Raw genomic sequence first — 23,503 nt, 5'->3', positions numbered from 1 at the left:
CCGCGGATTCCTCATCGCCTTCTCTTCATCCTCTCTCCTTGCTCGTCGATTCCACGCAAGCCTCTACTATGCCAAAACGAAGGAGACTTAGTATGGATTTCAAAAAACAAAGCTAGTAACAGTGCTCTGGGTCAAACACCCACATTACTACATGAAAGAGCTGAGAGTATTTCGGGTTTTACAAAGGAACATAATTTGGAAATTCCGACCACGCCAATGTGACCGGGGGTTCAGTGTAGGTTACGAAAATAACATGTATTTCATGAAAGGATAACGTTTACAAAGTCTCTTTCTCTAAGGTTTTTCAAAGGAAGCATAAGACATGCAATGGCGGTTGCAAAGTTAGAAAAGATGCAAAGACAAGATGAAACTAACAAGAAACAAGCATAGAACCATGGTTACCTCGAAAGAAAATGAAAGATTAGATTAGGGATTTCGTTCTCTACCGAAACCGCAAGCCAAGTTAGAAATTCTGCTTCGGTTGAAGGGTTCCTCTCGGTGTGGGTTTTCAATGGAGAACAATGATGGTTTGTGGTGGCTAATGGTGGATGTGGGTGATGGAGAAAGTACTTGTAACTTTAGAAATGGATTTGGAAGAAAGAAAGAAGAAGAAATGACATTTTTCCTAAGCTACAAGAAAGCAAAGGCTGAAATGCTTAAATAAGAGATGCTCTCGGGAACGGACGCTTCTATCACACTCCAGATAGTTTCTCAACGATCCCAACGGTTAAATCATGGTAAATTGTCATGTGAAGTTGTAAACCAAATTTCGAGAAGATCCAACGGTTAACGAAAGCTGGGCAGCGTTTTTACCGAGGCAGCTTCATGTAGTTTTCTCTAGAAGCTTCATTAAGAGGCTTCCTCCAAAAGCTTCATTAAGAGGCTTCTAGCACACTCCAGACATCTTCTCAAAGATCCCAACGGTCAGATCATTTACAATTATTTTGTGAAGTTGCAGACCAAATTTCGAGAAGATCCAACGGTTAATGAAGGCTGGGCAGTGTTTTTACCGAGACAACTACATGTAGCTTTCTCTAGAAGCTTCATTAAGAGGCTTCCTCTAGAAGCTTCCTCGTGGCTTCTTTGAGAAGCTTTCTCAAGAGGCTTCTTTGAGAAGCTACATCCTTATCTATCCACCCCTCTATTAACTAAATTAACTTCCTTAAAAATAATTACGGATGAAAATAACGTAACAAATAATCAAACATCAAACATAATTACTAATAATATATAGATATATATATATATATATATATATATATATATATATATATATATATATATATATATATATATCAGGGTGTTACACTTAGCGCGTTCATCGCAATTTCCAAACAAAACCATAGGGGGCTTCACCCCTTTTAGCCACATTGCCCTTAATGGGCTTCTAAGTTACCTAAAATCCTACATTGACTAACCCTAAAACTAATAACCTTAACCTAACATCATACAACTAAGAAAACAAGAAGTCATCTATCTTAAGGTTTGAAGAATGAAAAAAAATGGAAATGTATCCACCTACTTGAGTTGTGATTGAAATAAAGCAAAGAATGTGTAGAGAAACAGTACACGCACGCAGCAGAAAGTACACAATTGCTCAAGGTTAGGAAGGGGCAGAGGTTTAGGTGCAAAGGTAGCACCCAAAGTGCCTCTACCTTTGATTTTTAAAAACTGAAATTCGTATGGCGCGCTTAGCGCACAGCTGCGCTTAGCGTGCCCACATGACGTTTGATTTTAAAACCCAAGCACTTAGCCTAGCCTTGTGCTAAGCCCAACTTGAAGTTGTAAAGTCCCGTGAGCATATGGGGCTTAGCGCTTTTTGCAACACAAAAATTTTCTGCAATATGCGCTTAGCCTAAGATGTCAGGCTTAGCGTACTATCAAGCTTCAACTTACAGAGAGTAGTTCAGGCTTAGCGCAACAGGCGCGCTAAGCGCACTTCCAAGAATTCAGAACCTGTAAGAGATTGGCACTTAGCGCTTCTTGTCCCACTAAGCCCAGCTTAAAAACTCAAGTTACAGAATGGATCTGGGGCTTAGCGCAGGATACTACGCTTAGCACTGCTACAATAAAAATTTTCCACAGAAGAAGTGGCGCTTAGCACATCATCCACGCGCTAAGCCCACTGGTTAAGGTTCAATTACCGTGAAGATGTAGGGCTTAGCGAAGTGATGTGCGCTTAGCTGAACTATTCAGCCAACCAATCAGGGGTCTATGCGCTTATTGTGAGCAAGCTCGGCTTAGCGCGTGAAGACTGAGTGCTTAGCGCAAGGTCTGCGCTTAGCGGATAGACAATTGCAAGAATTTTCTAAGTCTTTTTCTCTTTATCTCTTCACACAAGCTTAAAACCCCTTTTTCATTACTAAACAAGCTGAAATTAATCACAATCACAAGCAAGGTATCCTGATTACATGCAAGAGATAAGAATGAAAAATAGAAAAGGGAAAGAAAAGTTGGGTTGCCTCCCAGTAAGCGCTCTTTTAACGTCACTAGCTTGACGCATCATCTTGTTATCTGGGATCCAACAGAATTCCTACTTCAAGGACCTTCTTCTCAGGTCTTTTTTCCTCCATCACATGCACTTTAAGACAGACATTTTGGCTAGGTGGATCTTTGTCCTCATGGAACAAATCAAAGTTGATCTTCTAATCTCCTATGCCTATCTGCAGCATCTTCTTCCCCATGTCTACCACACAGCTTGCAGTAGACATGAATGGGCAGCCAAGGATGAAAGGAATGTTAGCATCCTCTTCTATATCTATGACAACGAAATCAGCTGGAAATATAAGGTGTTTAACCTTCACCAAAACATCTTCAATGAATCCATATGGCCTCGTGATGGAGCGGTCAACTAACTGGAGGGTCATGCATGTGGGCATTATCTCTATCTCTCCAAGTCGTCGGCACATGGAATGAGGCATTAAGTTAATACTGGCTCCCAAGTCTATGAGAGCTTTGCTTATAGCAACCTCACCAATAGAACACGGTATCGTGACAACTCCAGGATCTTTGTGCTTGGGTGGAAGAATGCGTTTGAATAACAGCACTACAGTTGCCTTCCACAACAATTCTGTCACTATGGATGTACCGGTTCTTCTTGGTTAACATATCCTTAAAAAATTTGGCATAGAGGAGCATTTGCTGAAGTGCTTGTCCAAATGGCAAGGTAAGTTCCAGTTTCTTGAAGATATCAAGAAATCTGGCCAAATGTCGCTCTTTATCTTTCAGGGAGGGTACCAACGGATAAGGTACCTCCTTGCATTCAATAGGAGTAGCCTCTTTCTTCTTTTCTATGTTAGCCTCACTCTTGCCCTTCTTCTTTTCACTATCAACAACCCTTCTCTTTTCGTTTTTCATTTTTCAACTTTTTTCTTTTTTCCTTTTCTTTATTTCTCTTCTTTTCTTTTCATTTTCTTCCTTCTTTATTTTCTCTTGACAGTCTCTTATTGGTGTTTCATTTTCTTCCTTCTTTATTTTCTCTTGACAGTCTCTTATTGGTGTCTCTCCTTCTTCATCACCTTCTGCTTCCTCAACAATTTCTTCAAGTTCAACTAAATCATTAACCGGTTCCAGTGCCAATTCATCAGCCAGCTGTTGTTTAAATCCCTCTACCTTCTGATCAGCTCTACTTTCCTCTGCTTGAATTACCATTTTGCTCCTAGTCATCACAACTTTGCACTCTTCTTTAGGATTTTTCTCTGTGTTTGTTGTAAAGTTGTTTGTTGGTCTTTCAGCTAATTACTTTGCAAGCTGGCCCACCTGGACTTCCAGATTCTTAATTGCAGACTCGATGCTCTTTTGGTTAGACATTGACACTTGCATGAATTGAGCTAGAGTCTCTTCCAACTTTGTGGTTCGGTCATAAAGACTAGGCATCTGCTGTTATGGGCTTGTAGATGAACCACCCTGGTCTCTGTTGAATTGGTTACTAGGGTGATTTTGCCACTGTCTCTGCTGTTGATACGGTTGGTTATTCTGAAATCCTGGAAATCCACTTGTATTGAAATTTCCTTTGGGTTGATTCCCCATATAATTGACTTCATGTGTAACTTGCTCTTCATTAGGGATACAACATCCAGATTCATGAGCTCCACCACAAATTGTACATCCTGCAACCTGTAAAATAGAAGAATGTGAAGTTTGTGCAGAGTGACGCTTAGTTGGCAACTTACTGAGTGTTTCTGTTAATGTCTCTAGTTGCTTGGACAACCACTTGTTTTGTGCCAACAGATCTTCCTGTGAGGTTAGCTCCAATAAACTCTTCTTGGTAGGAATGTGGGCACGGTCTCTCAAAATGGCAATGTCACTAGCAGCCATGCTTTCAATTAAGTCCATTGCTTCGCCAGGGGTCTTTATTTTGATCTTACCCCCAGCTGAAGCATCCAAGAGCTGCTTAGATTGTGGTCTCAACCCATCTATAAATATGTTGAGCTGTATTGGTTCTGAAAAACCGTGAGTGGGAGTCTTTCGCAATAAACCTCTAAATCTTTCAAGTGCCTCACTCAACAAATCATCTGGAAACTGGTGGAAGGAAGAAATGGCAGCTTTGCCTTCTGCAGTCTTTGATTTAAGGATGTATTTCTTTAAGAACTTTTCTACCACTTCATCCCATGACTTCAAACTGTTTCCTTTAAAAGAATGAAGCCATCTCTTAGCTTCTCCAGATAAAGAAAATGAGAATAGACTCAACCTGATTGCATCCGCAGGCACACCCGCCAACCTAATAGTATTGCATATCTCTATATAGGTGGCCAAGTGAGCATAAGGGTCTTCATTAGGCAGACCATGAAATGGATTATTTTGAATTAGCTGTATCAATGAATGAGGATATGTAATTGTCTGAGCTTGAACTTCTGGTTGTGCAATACTAGTGAAAAATTATGGCACAGTAGAACTTGAATAATCCTCCAGGGTTACTCTTCTCAGCTCTTCAGCCATGATTGTGTCTTCAACAGGTTCTATATGAGAATGCCCTGCAATAGGAAAACTAGAAGATGCCTCAGAAGATCGAGGTTCTTCTTCTGAAGTTGCTGCTGCTTCTAAATCCTGCAAAAATTTTCTGACTCTCTCTGAATTACGCCTTATACAAGTGGCTTTAATCTCCAAATCAATGGGAATCAAATCACCTGCAGTAGATCTTCTTTGCATACAAGAAAACAGAACAACAATTATCCAGTTCAAAAAAAAACCCTTGAATATATAGTAACTAAAATATGAACAAAAGAATCAATGAATCAAAGAGAAAAATATAAAGCAATGCTGTAAAAATGAACTAAACTCTTCTTGAATCTAGTTCCCTGGCAACAACGCCATAAATACTTTGTTGGATTTCCCCTGTAGTTACTTTTTGGTCCATTTTTTCTTTATACAAATATGTTCAAGGGAAATCCGGTTTGCCGGAAAGCACACCGGATCGTCAAGTATTTAAAATTAAAATGGATGAATCCGAGTATCGAACTCAGGGAACTAGTCTTAGACATGGTTAAATTCAGAAATAAGGCATTGTTGAAAGAAACATTCATAATTGATGATTTAGAACAAAATTAAAGTAAGCCTAGGCTAAAAACAATAAAAATGCAAGTAAGTAAGACTAACAGCAGCAGGTAAAGGTGTTGGGTCTTTCTAACAAACCCGCTGATGTATATAAAGATGTTTCTCTAATTAATCATGCTTTTGTGTTCTATGTTGTAGCCTAAATTACTAAACCTCGATCCCTAGTTAGACTGAAACAATCCAAGCTTCATCCTCAGATCCCTCTTGTTGGAGTAGGCTTAATTTAGACAGCCCTTCTAGGTTTAGACTAACTTAAACTAAGCTTCATCCTTAGATCCCTCTTGTTGGACTAGACTCGGCTTAAATAGCTTACGAAAGTTTAGACTAATTTAGCCTAAGCTTTGTCCTTAGATCCCTCTTGTTGGACTAGACTTAGACCAAACAACATTATTGTAACAGTATATTTAAAACCAAAACTTAATCCGCAGATCCGTCATTTAAGACTAAGTTTCAATTCTGCTTCATTCAAGTTCTAAGGCAACAATACATTTCCCAATGCTAAAGTCACCTAACCAGGCACATAAATGGTTGATCAAACCAAGAGCATACATAATTTAAGCACTAAAAAAAGCATTGAACACAAGAAACACAATCAATTACATATTAAAGTAATTACATCAGTTGTTCTTTAGAAATCCCCAACAAGGGCTTTTAGCCAACCATTACTGAAAAACCCCTAACAATAATGAGATTACAAAACTTAGGTATCTCTACAAAAGCTGCTCCTCTTGTTGCCTCTATAGCTCTTTTCCCGAAATAGGCATTGTGGTGTGCTCTAGAATTCTGTTCAAATCTTTTGCCTTCAGGTGTGTAAAATCTGTACCCACGGTGTACCCTAATTTTGCACAAAACATGCTTTAAATCGGCTCTGAATTCACGACGTTGTGCTTAGCGCGAGTAAGTGGATTTGAGCTTAGCGCCAGTCGTGTATTGAGCCTGGCTGAAGACAACTATTGTGCTTAGCGCATTGATCTCGCACTTAGCGCATGGCCTTGATATTGATGCTCTGCCAAATTCTTCTGTTGTGCTAAGCGCGCTGAAGCTGCGCTTAGCGGTGGATGCGCGCGTAACCCACTGATGAGCTAAACTCAATTGTCACTTTTAGCATTTCATGACTTAGCCTATTTTTCACCTGAAATTGCACATATTTCATCATTAAATCCAATAGAAATATTCTAGATACAGCTTTAACAATAAAACAAGATTTATTTACAAAATCACTACAAAATAACCATAAATTGGGGGAACTATACAAGTTTTGGAAAATGTTTTCTATACAAAAGTTAGTCGTATAAGACGTGTCGCAACCTACCCTTCGGCGAGAGGGCGACGCGGGGCTCACGGGTGCGTCTTCCATGGGAGGAAAATGCGCGGAGTCGCCACCAACGTTTATTCGAGGAAAACGTCAGAAAAACCGGAAAGGTGTGGTCTACGAACTTTAAGTGTGAAAGGTTCGGGAGTTGTATTTACGCACGGGGAAGGTATTAGCACCCCACACGCCCGTCACAAGGGACGACAGCCTTTAATCAAGTGTGCAAATATGACTTCAACTTGTTTTATTTCCGTTTTACATTTTTATGTCTTTTTATGCCTTTTGTATTTTTTATCTTTTTGTGGTCGACAAGGGTGTTTCCCTTGCTCCTACGTATTCCTCAATTGTGGTAGGGAAAGCAGACCTACGTAGTTCTTTGAGAACTGAACGTTGGTTTAGTTGTTTTAATCTTTTTTGCAAGATATATTTTGACCAAACAAAAGTCGTTTAAGGCATTGGACCATTAAACGATCTTTTGATTTTGAAAGGAGAGAAACGTTAAGGCGTTGGACCATTAATGATCTCTTGTTTTTGAAAGGAGAGAAATGTTAAGGCGTTGGACCATTAACGATCTCTTGGGGTGGTCGACAAAAGCGGGGCTTTTGCTCCTACGTATCCTCAATTGCGATGAGGAAATCAGACCTACGTAGTTCTTGCAAAAGCGGTAAAGTTACATGTTGATTTTATGCTTTTGAACGGTCCATGTTAACCGATAAAAGCAAAGAGGACCATTTAAGGCATTGGACCTTAAAACGGTTTTTAGTGATTTTTGCGGACAAAACTTGATTTGTGAGTTGATTTTAGCCTTAGTTTCACTTTGGTTATTAGTCAATCGATCCAAGGAAACTTCCAAAGAAAAATGTCCGATTCATTTTTTTGATTATTTTATTCAAAGATATTTTGATTATTCTATTATTATTTTTTCAAGATATTTTGATTATTTTATTATTATTTTACTTTTTTTGGTTTAACTGAGATTATAGCGTGAACGATCGGTTAGATTTTGTTTTAACAGTGATTAAACGAGATTACAACGCAAATGATCGGTTGAAATTCATTTTATCATTTATTAGGCGAGATAACGGCTTAAACGATCGGTTAAAGCTCGTTAAAAACGAAAGAAAAGAAAACCGAAAATGAACGAAATAAAGATGAAAGCCAAAAAAACAAAAAATGAATTGAAAGTCTCGGATTCGAAAACTTACCCGTTGAAGAACGAAGAACAAACGAAGAAAAAGGGTAAAGAATGACGGAAAATCTTCACGGATTTGCTCACGGAAATGTCTCAGAAGCGTTATGGAAGCACCTCGGCTTGGATTTTCTTCACGGAAATAATTTTTTTCACCCAAAACAGCTGACATGCATAGCCAGGGGGGTTAGGGATATTTGGAACAACCCCGTTTCGCCTATTTATAGAAAAAAGGGGGAGGAGGTTGCCACCCAGCTCACCCAGGCGAGTTGGGTTGCTTCCTCCAAAAGCAACCCTGCTTCGAAAATATTCTGGAAGGGCCCAGATTCGAAAATTTGAAAATTGCTATTTGAAAATTGCTATTTGCTTCCTCCAAAAGCATATAGGACATGACTTTCTTCTTTTTTTTCTATTCCTTCTCACCCATATTAGGTGAAATATTCTTATTTACGGTTATGGGAATTTTACGGAAGCATATAGGACTTGATTTCCCTCTTTTTCCTCTTCTCTTTCACCAATATTAAGTGAAATAGGCTTACTCAAAGTTTTAGGAATTTTCCAGAAGCATTACGAAAGTGTCGGAAGCTCCGGAAACCATTTTCCAACAAAACGTGGAGGATCTTGATAAGTTCACCTCCCCCGCTTTGCTAAATGCACTCATTTTTATTTACACTTCCCATTTTGCTAAATACACTCCCATTTTCGTGTTTTTCTACTGGTTTCTTCCCGAAACGTTACGAAACTTTACGGATTACATAACGACACCCATTTCCTTTCCGGAATGTTGCAAAACTTTACGAATTACGCAACAAGGCTCTTCTTGACTTTTGAAATGTTGCGGAACTTTACGGATTGCGCAGCAATGCTTCTTTTTGACTTCCGGAATGTCGTGGAACTTCACGGATTGCCTGACGAGGGGTGTTAAGTACCTCGAAGCAGTCAAACGAAGGTTGCATCCTACCAAACAAATGGTCCCCAGACGAAATTAGGGTATGACAAGACAACTAACATATACCTTATCCTAATTGACAATAACATATACTTTATCCTAATTCACAATATACATGTTTTGTTTAAATGACAAAGGCATTAAAACACACATGAATGATAAAATAAATTCAGTATAAGGTGTACTAACAAACTTCACCTCTGTGTAACTAACATTGTTTTAGACATCCTCCTTCTCAGTTATTTACCAATGTTTCAAATAATGCAATTTTTGAAGTATAACAATGTGAACATGGATAATAATGCAATTGCCTCAAGAAGAAAAAAGATGCAAAAAGAGCATAAATTGAACCATAAGTAAAACATGAAATAGGATAAAAACCAAAAGGAAGCTCTTTTACTAATGTATAACTACCATAGTACCTCTTCTTTTAAATGTTCTGAAACATTCTTCTTGGAAGATAAGGAAGAACCTTATCCCTTGTCCTCATCGATCTTTCAAAAGATATGTAATTAGACATTAACATCAGTCATATATTATATGATAGTTGATTCAACTACAGCACATCCCAGTGCTAGCTAGCTCAAAACAACCACTTAGGAGTATGGGATGTGCAATTAACTTCATAAAGCATACAACAAGAAATGAAGGCAGATAACTTTATGAGGCAAAGAGTAACCTTATTTAGAGGAACTATATAAGAAATCTAATATGATACAGGATTTCTGCAGTTTTATTCTCTCCTTGATTAGCAAAGGATAGCTTCCCATATGAAATTTCCCCTAGCAAAAGAGATCCTTGTGGAGAATTCTGTAGAAATTTTACAATTGTTGTCACTACTGTTAGTGGCAATATTTGAAAGGTTGACAATGGATAGCAATGTACCTTGGGAAGCTTTTCTTTTGGTGGTGGACCAAGATATATTCCATCTTTTATACTACCAATAAGTAAAAGTCAACATAACAACACAAGAAGACATTTAAACCATGTTAGGACTGCAAACATACTCACATACCCTTGAACTAGTGGTGAGGACTTAAAGGAACCATATCCCATCAATGGGCCATCGGGTTGAGAGAAAAAACTTAGCCGAATGACATCCTAGAAACAAACAAAAACATAAATAAGAAATGAATAAATAGATAGAAAGAATACTTATTATCTAATTTTAGTAGTGTGTAAGAAATTTTTATAGCTACAGAGCAGAAGCACTGCTAAATTTTTATAACAAAAACATGTATAACTCAATTACAAATTATTTTCGAACACAATGATCAATTATTGGGAGTGTAACACCCTGAAATATTATTAGTAATTATAATTGATGTTTAATTTTATTTATTATGTTGTTTTATCCATGTTTTATTTCAAGGAAGTGAGTTTAGTTATTAGAAGGGTGTGGGTAGTTAAAACTCTAGCTTCTCAAAGAAGCCTCACAAGGAAGCTTCTCAAGGAAGCTGCCTAAAGATCTCTCGGTAAAATCGCCCTCCTGCATTTGTTAACCGTTGGATCTTATCGAAATTTGGTATGAAGATTCACAGGACAGATTTCCACGATCTGACCGGTGCGATCTGTGATATGTCTTCTGGTGTCTGAGAAACGCTTCTTTTCCCGAGAGCAGAAATACTTGAGTGTTTCAAGTCTTATTTTTCGTTTAACCTTGGAAAACAGTCATTCATTTCTCCTTCTTTCTTCCAAAACCCTTCCCCAACATCCCAAGCTTCTTCTTCACCACCCACAACCACCAGTAGCTACCAAAAACCGCCGTAGATCTCCGTTGAAACCCCACACCGAGAGGAACCCTTCAATCGGAGCGAAATCTTCTAAACTTGTCTCGTGGTTTCGGTAGAGAATGAAGCCCAATCTGACCTTCATGGTTTTCTTCGAGGTAACCGTGATTCTACGCTTGTTCCTTGTTAGATTCAACTCGTCTTTGCATCTTTTCTTACTTTGGAACCACCATTGTATGTTTTTACGCTTCCTTTGGAAAATCCTAGAGAAAGAGACTTTGTAAAAGTTGTCTTTTTATGAAATGGGTGTTATTTTCGTGACCTTCACTGAACCCCGATCACATTGGCATGATCGGAATTTAAAATGATGTTCCTTTTGTAGAATCCGAAACGCCCTTAGCCTTTTTAGGTAATGACATGAGTATTTGCCTCAGAATATTGTTGTTAACCTTATTTCTGAAATCCATAGTAATTTCCTTCATTTTGGCATAATAAAGACTTGCGTTGGACCAACAAGCGTGAACGAAAGAGAGGCCTCTAAGTGACGCAAAGAGGAACCGACAAGGAGCTCACGATAGGTGAGGGGAGTTTATTATAAAATTTACCGTTTTGACACCGTAGTTAGGGTCAGGGAACCTAGCTATGAGAATATATGTCTGTCCCTGTTGCATGCTGATTTTCCTTTATAGAAAACAACGTTTTTAACTAATGGAATGTGATGTAATTGTTATTGATGTGCATGCTAGTTTTTAAGAAAAACTATGTTTTTGACGAATAGGATGCGATATATTTATTGTTGATGAATGAAATTATTGTCTTTATTTGACTTGTGTTGTTTGAAGACCTGGGGAGTGTGAATCTCAGGCATGAAAGAAATATGTATATGCAGAATGCGACTTACTGTTGATGTTGTTATTGATGACTTTAATTGATATGTGGTGATGTTGATATTTATGATGATATTGATTTGAGATGACATTGCTAATGGTGATCATGTCAACATGAATTGATGTTATTATTGATGGTTATGTTAATATGGAATGAGGTTGTTATGGTTATTGGTGATGTCATGGAAATAAGATGATGTTTATGTTGAGAATGACATTGAAATGGAATGTTGATGATGTTGGAAATGCATTGAGATGTGCATGTTGTGTATGTTCATGGGGGGGGTGCAGTGACCTTGTCGGATGTCCCTTATGTGGGAAAATAGAGTGGTTAAAGAATTTAAGCATTTCTGACGGGATGCTTAGGAGCTTTAATTCATCCGTGGTCATGTACTTGATGGCGCCCATGTTTCGTACGTGGATGTGATGTATGTTTGTGGGGGGGGGGGGTGCAGTCACCTTGTCGGATGTCCCTTGTGTGGGAAAATAGAGTGGTTAAAGAATTTAAGCATTTATGAGGGGATGCTTAGGAGCTTTAATTCATCCATCGTCATGTACTTGATGACACCCATGTTCATACATTGTATGTTGTGTATGTTCATGGGGGGGGGGTGCGCTGACCTTGTCGGATGTCCCTTGTGTGGGAAACTAGAGTGGTTAAATAATTTAAGCATTTCTGAGGGAATGCTTAGGAGCTTTAATTCTTCCATGGTTAGGTACTTGATGACGCCCATGGTTCATGCCTCATATGACATGGGAAATAGTATAAACTGTGGCAGTATGTACTTTGTACTAGGGGGTGTGTCACTTGGTAGGGAACTCCATTGTGGCCCAGGCTGATCATCGAGGGGGCGGGGGGAGTTACGGTGCATGACTGGGTGGCCTCGACAAATACTGCATGGTTTCCTTAGTGAGGTGTCGTGTGGACACGCTTAGGCTATTTCCTTGGTATTGGATACGGTACATACCACATTGCATCTGAGAGTTGAGGTCAGGTGCATGCATCATTTTGAGCATAGTTGATTGGATCCATGGATGGATGATGAATAATTGTTGAATGTGTGTGTTGATTAACGAATGTTGTGTAAGCTCATGATGTTTGCCTATGTTTTCTTACTAATTGTGGTTATTTGGATTTTAATATTGGTTCTTTTTATAATGAACTCACCTTTGCAATTTTGTATCGTGTGGTTGATACCTGTGATGATCGCGAACTATGTTCGTGGAAGCAGAATGACAGCAGTAGGGTGCACGAAGTGAGATTTTGTTGTGGAGCCGCCGAGCTGACGTGATGACATTGGGATTAGATTTGGGAGAGAGTTGTGTTTTGTTAATCAACTCCTCCATAGTTGGTTCATGATTCCTTTTGTTGAGCTAAAGATGTAAATCTCAGATTTTAATTATATGTATGAACAGACTTAATTTCCATTATGTGTATGAAGTGTACTGAATTACTATTCTCTTAAGTAAATGTGTATGGTTTGGTGAATGTAAGTCAAGACAAAAATTATCTTTATTTTCATAAGCAAAAATTAAGGGAGTTTTTATTTCAAAATTGAATTTATCGCGGTTTGGGATGGTGATATCGTAGCGACGAGGTGGGTCATTACATTTAGTGGTATCAGAGCAGGTCGAACCTTTTGGCCAGTGAGTTGTGAGTCTACTATGTTTTTCTGTGCATTCTCTGGTTGCGTTGTTGGATGCTTGATGTATGTTGTTTGCTATTAGAACTTACTCACTTGTTGTGTTTCCATGAGTTATAGAGATTTGATTGTTGTAGTCATATCGGATTTGTTTTTCTAATGTCTGCTATATCATGAGTTTCAATGTCGTGTCACGGTTATTAGACTGGCCATCTATATAATTTGTGAAGGGCAATGGGATGATATGGCAAGTGATCAAAAAATACAAATGATGGAAAGTGAGTGTTAATGTCTCAAGGCATCAACTCTCAAGAGTAATCAAGTAGGAACTTGTGATGGTTGTGATTTTTGTGTGGTACTTTTGTTGTGTGTACTCCTTCCATGTCTAACTCCCTGGTGTGTATAGGGAGTGATGGCTGGACGGAATGATCATGTGATAGCTGATGCTCTTCAAGCCTTAGCTCAGGCTATAAGGAATCCAAACAGGGGAGAAGTCGGTGGAGCTGTTGAGTACCAAGTGTGACATCCTAGAATTTCTACCCGGAATTTTGTAAGTGTTACATTTTAAATAATTATAATTTTTCAGTGTATATATATATATTATTGGTAGAAGTATGTACATTGGGGGAAAGATACGCGGGTTAGACTAATTAACGAAGAGTAATCCATAACTGGACAGTTATAGATTAATTCTCAATTAATTAGTCTAAAAATTATCGTTTTGCGTGAAACTTAAAATTTAACAAACCAACCTCTGAACCACACTCAGGGTCTCATTCTGAGCGTTTTGATATATATATTGCCTACTTTCGAAAACGGGCCCCGACGGGTGCAGAGAATTACGAGGAACTGGAACCAGAGAGGCGGCATGCAAACCGAGGCTGGATTTCAGCATTCAAAAGGTCAAAAATTTTTTTCTCCTTTGTGGCTGAGTATGAAGTCAAATCAAAGGAAAAAGGTGGACCCTTTTGTTCCACTTAAAAGAGGACATGTGGCAAGTGCCTTTAAAAAAAAGGAAAAAAAAAAGAAAATCTTTTTTTTAAAATAAAAGCCAAATTCTCTCTCTTCCTTCAGCAAATTTCAGAAGCTTTTCCTCTCTTCCCACGTTGCTTTTCTTCTTCCTTCTTCTCCACCATTGTTGTCCATTAAAGCTTCAAAATTCCTCCTCATTTCTACTCCAAATTGCAAAGAGAAGCCATTTTCGGAGTCTTGGAGCACACCTCTACATTGTGGGGCTTCAAATTTCAGGTATGGGTGGACTTCTTCTCACATGAAATTCGTGGGTGTTGGGTTTTTGGGAGATATGATGGGTAGTTCTACTAGATTATTGCCTTAGGATAGTCATTTGTGAAGGAATTTGTTGAAATCATGTTAAACTTGACATGTTTGATGTGAGTAAAATTACCCATGCTGATTTAGGGTTATATGATGATGTTTTGTGATATTTGTATGCTGAAATTGTTGATAGAAAACTGGTAGAGATGATGGGGAGAGTTAACTTAGGGTTAATTGTGAGAATGATGATGTTGTGAGTGGAAAAGTGTGAGATTTTGAGGGTTAGAAAAACCAAATTTGGGGTTAGTGGAAATTGGAGTCTAAAGTGAGTTGATTCTAGTTTAGAATGTCAATTAGGACTTGTAGGAAGGCTTGGGCAGAGCAAATGAGAAAAATGAGTGACAAATGTGAAAGAAAAGAACCATTTATAAGGTAAATTGGGTGTTGAGAGGTCAAATTTTGAATCGGTGGACTTTTCACCTTAAAACCAGTTTGAGCAAGTCTAAATCAATGTTATAGATTTGATTAAGATGAGAGTTTACCCCAAAATTAACCAATTCTCATTTTCACCTTTCAAACCTAGAGAATTCACTAAATTGGTGGGTTTCGGATACCTATATTTTGATTTGCCTTGGTCTGAGGCTTGTTTTTTGTTTAAATATGATTTATACATGATTTAGGACTTGTAGGATCCAATTTGACTAAAATTGGATGTGGGCAAGTTGGATTTCGAAATCTGCCATATTATGCAGAAAAATGTTGTCAAAATTGTGCAGCAGTTTTTTTTAACATAGTGCAGAAAAATGGTTATGCATTGCTAGTCATGGGAAGAGTAGTACATCTCGTGTTCCAGGCATTTTCTAGCAGATCCCAACGGTCAAAATGTAGATTTATGTACTAGGAACCACCAGTAAAATTTTCAAGGCGATCCAACGGTTAACGAATCAGAACTAATAGAATGTTACTGGGGTATTTGAGTAGGGAAAACTGTGGAATTTGAATGAGTTTTGGGCAGAGTTTTCTGCCTCTACTCTATTTTCTTGGTTTAGGGTAGTTTCATGATAATTGGAATTGAATTGTTTGAATATTTTGGAAGCTTGGAGGGGTTGATGGGGACCCAGTGCTGAGAGGAACGAGGATAAGGGCTATGTAAGAGTGCGTGAGCTCAGTTGAAAGGTGGACAACTGGGGATGGTGTGTTTATGTTTGACTTGTGGAAGTGGGAGAGTTGATTTGCGTCATCTCTTGATCGCCACCTAGTACCACATATGATGGGTGCCCCATAATCCACTAAGCTTGATGTGAGAAAGCGTGGAAGAGTCAGTCTTCCTACTTTTGTTTGTTGACCAAAGAGTGGTACCTGGAGATATGTCGCGGGGGTCAAGAGACCTTGGGGACGTCAGGTGGGGTGCTATTGCCCAAAACCAAGCTTGAACAATCCCAACCCAACCTGGGCATAGTCAGTCAGTGAGAACTTGTGACGTACCTAAACAGGCGAGCTCCTAGCAGTCAACCAATAAAAGAACAAAGTCCACGAAGCAAGGAGGCTTGTGTGGCGGCTGGCCAGCTATGTATCTTGGGTGGTATATGAAATTTAGCCTCTGGTAATCGATTACCATTCGTGGGTAATCGATTACAGGGCTTAAAAATGGAGACAGGATGTTAAAATGGCCTCTGGTAATCGATTACCAATGGTGTGTAATCGATTACACAGGGTGACAGGGCACTGGTAATCGATTACCAGTTGGGTGTAATCGATTACACAGGGTGACAGGGCACTAGTAATTGATTACCATGTATGTGTAATCGATTACACAGTGTAATTTTTAGTTTCCAATGTGCACATGCTTTGTATTAGTGTTTGGGCACTGGTAATCGATTACATACTTTGGTAATCGATTACCAGAGAGGAAATCCCTTGAGAAAGACATTTTGACTATGCGTAGCCGTTATGGGACGCATTGTATTGTTACCTATGCAGTTGGATTTCTTGTCAAAGAGTCTACCCTCTTTCTTTTATCTCTTGTAGATCGCGATGGCAGCGCAGTTGATCCATGATTGCGTGGTGATGGAGTGCCTAGAGGGTGTTTGGGAGACCCTCGAAGGCAATGAGAGGTGCCGATTTCGTGGCACAATTCGACTCACTGCTACTTCATTAGTACATCCGGAGGAAACCGCACGCACACTTCAGCAGCCTGTGGAGTGGATACTATCTACACCTACTCCATATCGACTAGTTGAGCCGGTTCAAGTGATAGAGGTGTCATCCTCTGAAGAAGATCTTGAAGAGGACCCAGAGGAGTTACCTCCTGAACCTGTTGTGGATGCCCTTGACTTTCCAGAGGATGATGAGGACCCACTCCTTGATGTCGATTCTACAGAGGATGTTATGTCAGCATCTGAGGCAGACTCCACAGAGGAGAGCGGCCCTGGAGGGACAGCGAATAGTGACGACTCTTCATCATAGCAGACGGCTCCTTAGACTAGGCGTACATACTTTTTGTGGGTGGGTGTATCTAGCTCAGACTGCTAGGTTTACTCTTTTGATTTTTGGGTGGGTAGACCTGTTGTATAGAAATTTTGATGATTGTATATATTGTGGTTGAAGCCACCACAATTGTTACCTTTGCTCTGGATGTCACTATGTTATTTTGCGAACTCCCATAGTTTGGACAGTTTTAGATGATAAATATAATTATGTTTGATCTTGTTACTTGAAAAGGAAATGTTGACAAACTTATTTGAAAAGAGTTTACCGACCGCATCTTATTATTTTTCACGTGACGACCTAAATGATGGCTGGTATATTTTTGAAAGAGTAAAATAGTTTAGAGGTTATGAGTGATAAGAAAGAAATGAATCCGAATAGAGTTGTGAACTGGCCATTCAGGACTCTATAGTGATGAGTTTCCTTCTGAATTTAATTATCGTGAAATGAATAATAGTACAAAAAGGAAGAGAGAGAGAAAAAGAAAAAGAAAAAAAATTTCCCATGGTTTATGCTATTTAATTTATTACTATTAAGCCAGTCATTATTTAGGGACGCCACACCAAGGGTTGGACCGCTTCCAACGAAACAATCCTCCTTCTTTCAGTGGGGGATACAACCCTGATGGTGCTCAGAATTGGATAAGGGAAATTGAGAAAAATTTTCAAGTTATGGCATGTCCGGAGGGGCAAAAGGTTGCTTTTGGTACATATACTCTAGTGGAAGAAGTTGAGTATTGGTGGGAGAATACTCGCCAATGCCTAGAGGCTGAAGGTCAAGATGTGACCTGGGATGTCTTCAATAGGGTATTTTTGGAGAAATACTTTCCTGAGGATGTTAGGAACAAGAAATAGATGGAGTTCTTGGAGCTCAAGCAGGGAAATACGACTGTGGCTAAATATGCAGCCAAGTTTGAGGAGCTGGTGAGATACTTTCCCCATTATCAATGGAGAGATGGTGAAAGTTCCAAATGTGTGAAGTTTCTGAATGGCTTGCGACCTGAAGTGAAGCAAGTTGTGAATTACCAAGGTGTTCGTCAGTTTCCACTTTTGGTTAACATGTGTCGGATTTGGGATGAAGACTCTCGAGACAGGGTGACCTATTATAGGAGTATAGGTCCAATGAGGAACAAAAATAATGGACCTCAACATCGGGGAAAACCATACTCGACCCCTCCTAAGCAATATGGTAACCGTCCCAATAGTTAGAGGACTTTTGCTATGGGATTTGTGGGTGGTAGTGGTAGCAAACCCAGTACTTTCCCCACTCATATCATTTGTTACAGATGTAGTAAGCCAGGGCACATTTCCTCAAATTGCCCCGATAAAGGCATAACATGTTTTAATTGTGGACAGAAAGGACATATTCAAAGAGATTGTCCACACCCCAAGAAGGAGCAACATGGTGGGGGCCTAAACGGTCAAACTAGACAACCGAAGGCCACTGAAAGAGTCTTTACCCTTAACAGTGTTGAATCCTCGAAATCCAAAGATCTAATCCAAGGTAAATGTTTCATAAATGGGATTCTGTTACTTGTACTATTCGATTATGGTGCAACCCATTCCTTTATATTTTGTTTGTGTGTAGGCAAACTTAAGCTTTTTGTGTCTTCTTTAAATAAAGATTCGGTGGTAGAGACCCCAACTAGTGGTTCTATGTTAACTTCTTATGTGTGTTTGGATTGTCTTGTGGAAATTTCTGGTAGAACATTCTTGATTGATTTGATTTGTTTGCCTTTGAGCCAGATTGATGTTATTCTTGGTATGGACTAGTTATCTTCCAACCATGTCTTGTTAAACTATTTTGATAAAAGTGTGGTGTTTGATGATTTTGGAGTGAGTAAGGATATGATGTTTATCTCTGCCAACTAAGTTGTGACATCTTTAAAAGAAGATGCTCAAGTGTACATGATCTTGTCTAGCTTGGAAATAGAGACAAAGGTTTCCATGTGTGACCTCACTATTGTTAGAGAGTTTTCCGAAGTGTTTCCTAAGGATATATCCGGTCTGCCACCCGAGAGAGAGAGAGAGAGAGATGGAGTTTTCCATAGACTTAGTACCTGGTGCTGGACCCATATCCATAGCCCCTTATAGGATGTCTCCTATAGAGTTAGCTAAGCTTAAGAAACAGTTAGAGGAGTCGTTGGATAAGCAGTTTGTTAGACCTAGTGTGTCCCCGTGGGGAGCACTAGTGTTGTTAGTGAAGAAGAAAGATGGGACCATGAGATTGTGTGTGGATTACTACCAGTTGAATAAGGTGACGATTAAGAATAAGTACCCTTTGCCTAGATAGATGACCTTATGGACCAACTGGTAGGAGCTTGTGTGTTTAGTAAGATAGACCTTAGGTCAGGTTACCATCAGATTCGAGTGAAGTTTGAGGATATACCTAAGACTACTTTTAGGACCCGTTATGGTCACTATGAGTATCTAGTCATGCCCTTTGGTGTGACTAATGCTCCAGGTATGTTTATGGACTACATGAATAGAGTCTTTCACCCTTACCTTAATAGTTTTGTGGTAGTATTCATAGATGATATTTTGGTATACTCCAAGACTAGAGAGGAACATGAAGAACATTTAAGAATTGTGTTGCATACCTTTAGGGACCGACAACTCTATGCTAAGTTGTCCAAGTGTGAGTTTTGGTTAGAGACAGTTAGTTTCCTAGGGCATGTGATATCTCAAGGGGGTATAGCTGTAGATCCCTCTAAGATAGAAGTCGTTCTTTAGTGGGAGAGTCCTAAATCCGTTGTTGAGATTAAGAGTTTTCTGGGCTTAGCAGGATACTACCGGAGATTCATAGAAGTTTTCTCCAAGTTAGCTTTACCATTGACTAAACTGACTTGTAAGGGTCAAGCTTTTGTGTGGGATACCCAATGTGAGCATAGTTTCTAGACCCTTAAGGAAAGATTGACAACCACTCCAGTGCTTGTTCTGCCTAACCCGAGAGAACCATTAGAGGTGTATTGTGATGCATCAAAGATGGGTTTAGGAGGAGTGTTGATGCAAAATGGCCAAGTAGTGGCCTATGCTTCTAGACAACTCAAGACCCATGAGAGGAATTATCCCACCCATGATCTGGAGTTGGCTGCTATGGTTTTTGCCCTTAAGATGTGGAGGCATTGCCTATTTGGCTCCAAGTTTGAGGTGTTTAGTGATCATAAGAGCCTTAAGTACTTGTTTAGTCAGAAAGAGTTGAACATGCGTCAAAGGAGATGGTTAAAGTTTCTTAAGGATTATGATTTTGAGCTTAGCTACCATCCTGGGAAAGCCAATGTAGTGGCTGATGCCTTGAATAGGAAATCCCTACATATGTCTGCCTTGATGGTTAAAGAGATGGATCTCCTAGAAAAATTTAGAGACCTTAGCCTTGCATGTGAGGTTACCCCTAATAGTGTGAGATTAGGAACTTTGAGGATCACGAGTGAGTTACTAGGAGATATCAGGGAAGGCCAAAAGACTAATCCTTTTCTAAGGACTCAGTTTGAAGCTATAGAGTCAGGAAGGGATAGTAGTTTAAATGTTGGATCGGATGGAGTCTTGAGACTTCAAGATAGGATTTGTGTTCCCAATGTGCCTGAACTTAGGAAGATGATCCTAGAGGAAGGACATAAGAGTAATTTGAGCATCCATCCTGGTGCTACCAAGATGTATCAGGATTTGAAGACAATGTTTTGGTGGCCCAACATGAAGAGAGAGGTTAGTGAGTTTGTCTATGCATGCCTAGTCTGTCAGAAGGCTAAGATAGAACATCAGAGACCTTCAAGGAAGTTACAACCTCTAGAGATACCCCAGTGTAAGTGGGACAGTATTTCCATGGATTTTTTTGTAGGACTACCTAGAACCCCTAGAGGTTTAGATTCTATCTGGGTTATTGTTGACAAACTAACTAAGTCTGCTCACTTTATTCCCATTAATATCAGATTTTCTTTGGAGAAGTAGACCTCCCTGTATATTAGTGAGATTGTCAGATTACATGGTGTGCTATCTAGCATAGTGTCTGATAGAGATCCTAGGTTTACCTCTAGATTTTGGGAGAGCCTGAACAGAGCGTTGGGAACCAAGCTTAGACTAAGTTCAGCCTACCATCCTCAGACTGATGGCCAAACTGAACGGACCATTCAGTTGCTGGAGGACCTTTTGAGGGCGTGTGTCTTAGAGAAAAAGGAAAGTTAGGAGAGTTTTCTTCCATTGATTGAATTCACTTATAACAACAATTTTCACTCTACCATTGGCATGGCTCCTGTTCGATGGTCGGCAAGTGCACTGGATTGTGCAAGTAGTATGAAACGATAAGTGAATACCGAGTATCGAACTCTCGGGGAACTTGTTTTACTTGGTAAAGTTGTGGTTTAGTAAATAAGTGTCTTTGGATGAAAGTTTGGTGTGTGGTATGGACAAGTATGCAAACTAAACTATTCAAAAGTAAATCACGTGAGTAGTGGTGTGTGAAGACGAATAAAAAATGTGTTGGTCTTCCTACTGGATGATTGATGTTATTAAGGATGTTCTCTGCCTAACAATGTTCATGTGTTCTATGTTGTCTCCTGGACTACTAAATCCCGATGTCTCGTGCATGTTTAGCCTAATCCTAAATTATCAAAAAGTAATTACAATACTACCAGAAACAACTATACATGGGAGTTGTATACAATTTGCAACAGTTTTTTACACAAAAGTTAGTCGTATTTACCGAATTTACAGCTTTGCTTGTCCTCAAGCAAATAAAGAACAACTCACTGGTCCCCAAGTGACAAAACATGCAGTGATTATGTACAAAGGTGTGTGATTCACAAAATATTAATTACATGATAACAAATGAAACAAAAATGTTATTATCAATTGCCTTTCACAAAGCATGCAATTATTCAAAGATAAGAACATAATGTACACAATACAATTAGATGAAGTTAGGCACAAGACATATATCAAGGAAAGTAGCTTAAACCAAAGTCTCATGGCTACTGTTTCACTCAAGCTCTGGTGTTTAGGCTATTAAGCAATAATAACCAGCAAGAGTTCTAATCTTTGTACTTCATCTCATGCCATAAAGTCAGAAATACATAAATAGAATCAGAAGGACTTTCAGAGACTTGTAGTGAGGCTTGGCTACAAGAATTATTTGTTTTTCTAGGATTCAAAGGCTTAAATTCTAAGAGAGCACAGATCCTAGACTAGCCCAGTTTTTCTTTTCAATCCACTTAGTCCATTCACTAGCCTTTCACTTGACTTTGTTTTAACAACACACACTTATTTGAATTTCTCTCTCTTTTTTTTTAACTAATAAAACATCTTATTAATTTGCTGTGTGTGTTGTTGTTTCTTACCTTTTAAATTATCCATCAAACAAACTCCCCCAAATTTGGGGCAAAGTTGTCTTAAACCAATGTGCTCTCCTAAAACCTAAGCAAGGTAAATGGAGATAACAATTTCAAAGCTTAAGGTTCAATTTGACAATTACAATTCAGCTCAAAGATGGGTGCAACTGATATCATCATTGATAAATTGGTAAGCTTTTTGGTCAAGTGGCTTATATATACAACAATGGCCTTCATCATATCCACATTTATGCATTTCATTCTAAAATTTAGAGATTGATACAAAAATCATTGCTCTATGCTAGTCGTTCTCTCAATAATTAAGTTCACACTCTCACCGGGTTATGGTTCAAGCTCTTCTTTCTCAATCAATCTGTCTACTGACTAACATTTCTAATTGCAAGCTTACATTCTTGTTCTTTCTTTGTGTAGCATACACACTTGCTCAAACTCATGATAAAACACAAGCTTCATTCCAATCATGCATTCAATCCACAATGACCATTTCAAACTATACCAAAATTGCAATTTCGAGGAGTCAAGTTAAACTGTTCTATATGCATCAGGACTTGCATACTACTATCCATAATCAAAAGTATAAACCCATATCACAACAAAAAGTGTACTAAAGGCATAATTATAATAATCATAATTTTCATCAAAACAAAAACAGGAATTTAAAATTCTCGTTGTCATACCCTAATTTCGTCCAAGGACCATTGTTTGTCGGCATGCAACTTTCATTTGACCACTTTCAAATGTCTAACACCCATCGTTGCGAAATCCGTAAAGTTCCAGGATGTTTCGGAGAGAAACCGGCCAAAAACACGAAAACGGGAGTGTATTTAGCAAAGTGGGGGCGTGCAAATAAACTGTTACACCCTAATTTCATCCGGGGGACCGTTTTTTTATCGCTTTCGAAGGGTTAACACCCATCTCTGTGGAATCCATAAAGTTTCGTGAGGTTTCAGAAGGAAATATCAAGGTGGGGCTGTAAATAGCAATTTTTGAATCCGGGCCCATCTAGAGGTTTTTGGATTTTTTTCTTCCTTCCTAGCTAAGCAACCAGCTCGCTTAGGCAAGCTAGGTGGCAAGCACCTCCCTCATTTTTTTGAAAACGGGCCTCCAGGGCTTTCGTAAAATGCTCGTAACCCTAGG

At 39.0% G+C, this 23,503-nt stretch overlaps 1 protein-coding gene across 1 annotated transcript; it reads left to right on the top strand.

The window, feature by feature from the left end:
- The first annotated feature begins 13,675 nt into the window (after nt 1-13,675).
- LOC102668333 (uncharacterized) lies at nt 13,676-17,879 on the top strand. The gene is made up of 2 exons (XM_006601497.1): nt 13,676-13,782; nt 17,567-17,879. The coding sequence occupies exons 1-2, from the start codon at nt 13,676-13,678 to the stop codon at nt 17,877-17,879; spliced, it is 420 nt and encodes a 139-aa protein (XP_006601560.1).
- The last annotated feature ends 5,624 nt before the right edge of the window (nt 17,880-23,503 follow it).

Source organism: Glycine max, chromosome 17 (assembly GCF_000004515.6).
Source record: "Glycine max cultivar Williams 82 chromosome 17, Glycine_max_v4.0, whole genome shotgun sequence".
Lineage (NCBI taxonomy): Eukaryota > Viridiplantae > Streptophyta > Magnoliopsida > Fabales > Fabaceae > Glycine > Glycine max.
This window is presented reverse-complemented; position numbering and strand designations above follow the sequence as displayed.

Bases quoted from the DNA above. Each gene is read 5' to 3' on its own strand.
- LOC102668333 (XM_006601497.1), top strand. From the start codon at position 13,676: ATGGCTGGACGGAATGATCATGTGATAGCTGATGCTCTTCAAGCCTTA. The intron at 13,783-17,566 runs GTGACATCCTAG...CTATTAAGCCAG, and splicing joins GGAGCTGTTGAGTACCAAGT to TCATTATTTAGGGACGCCAC.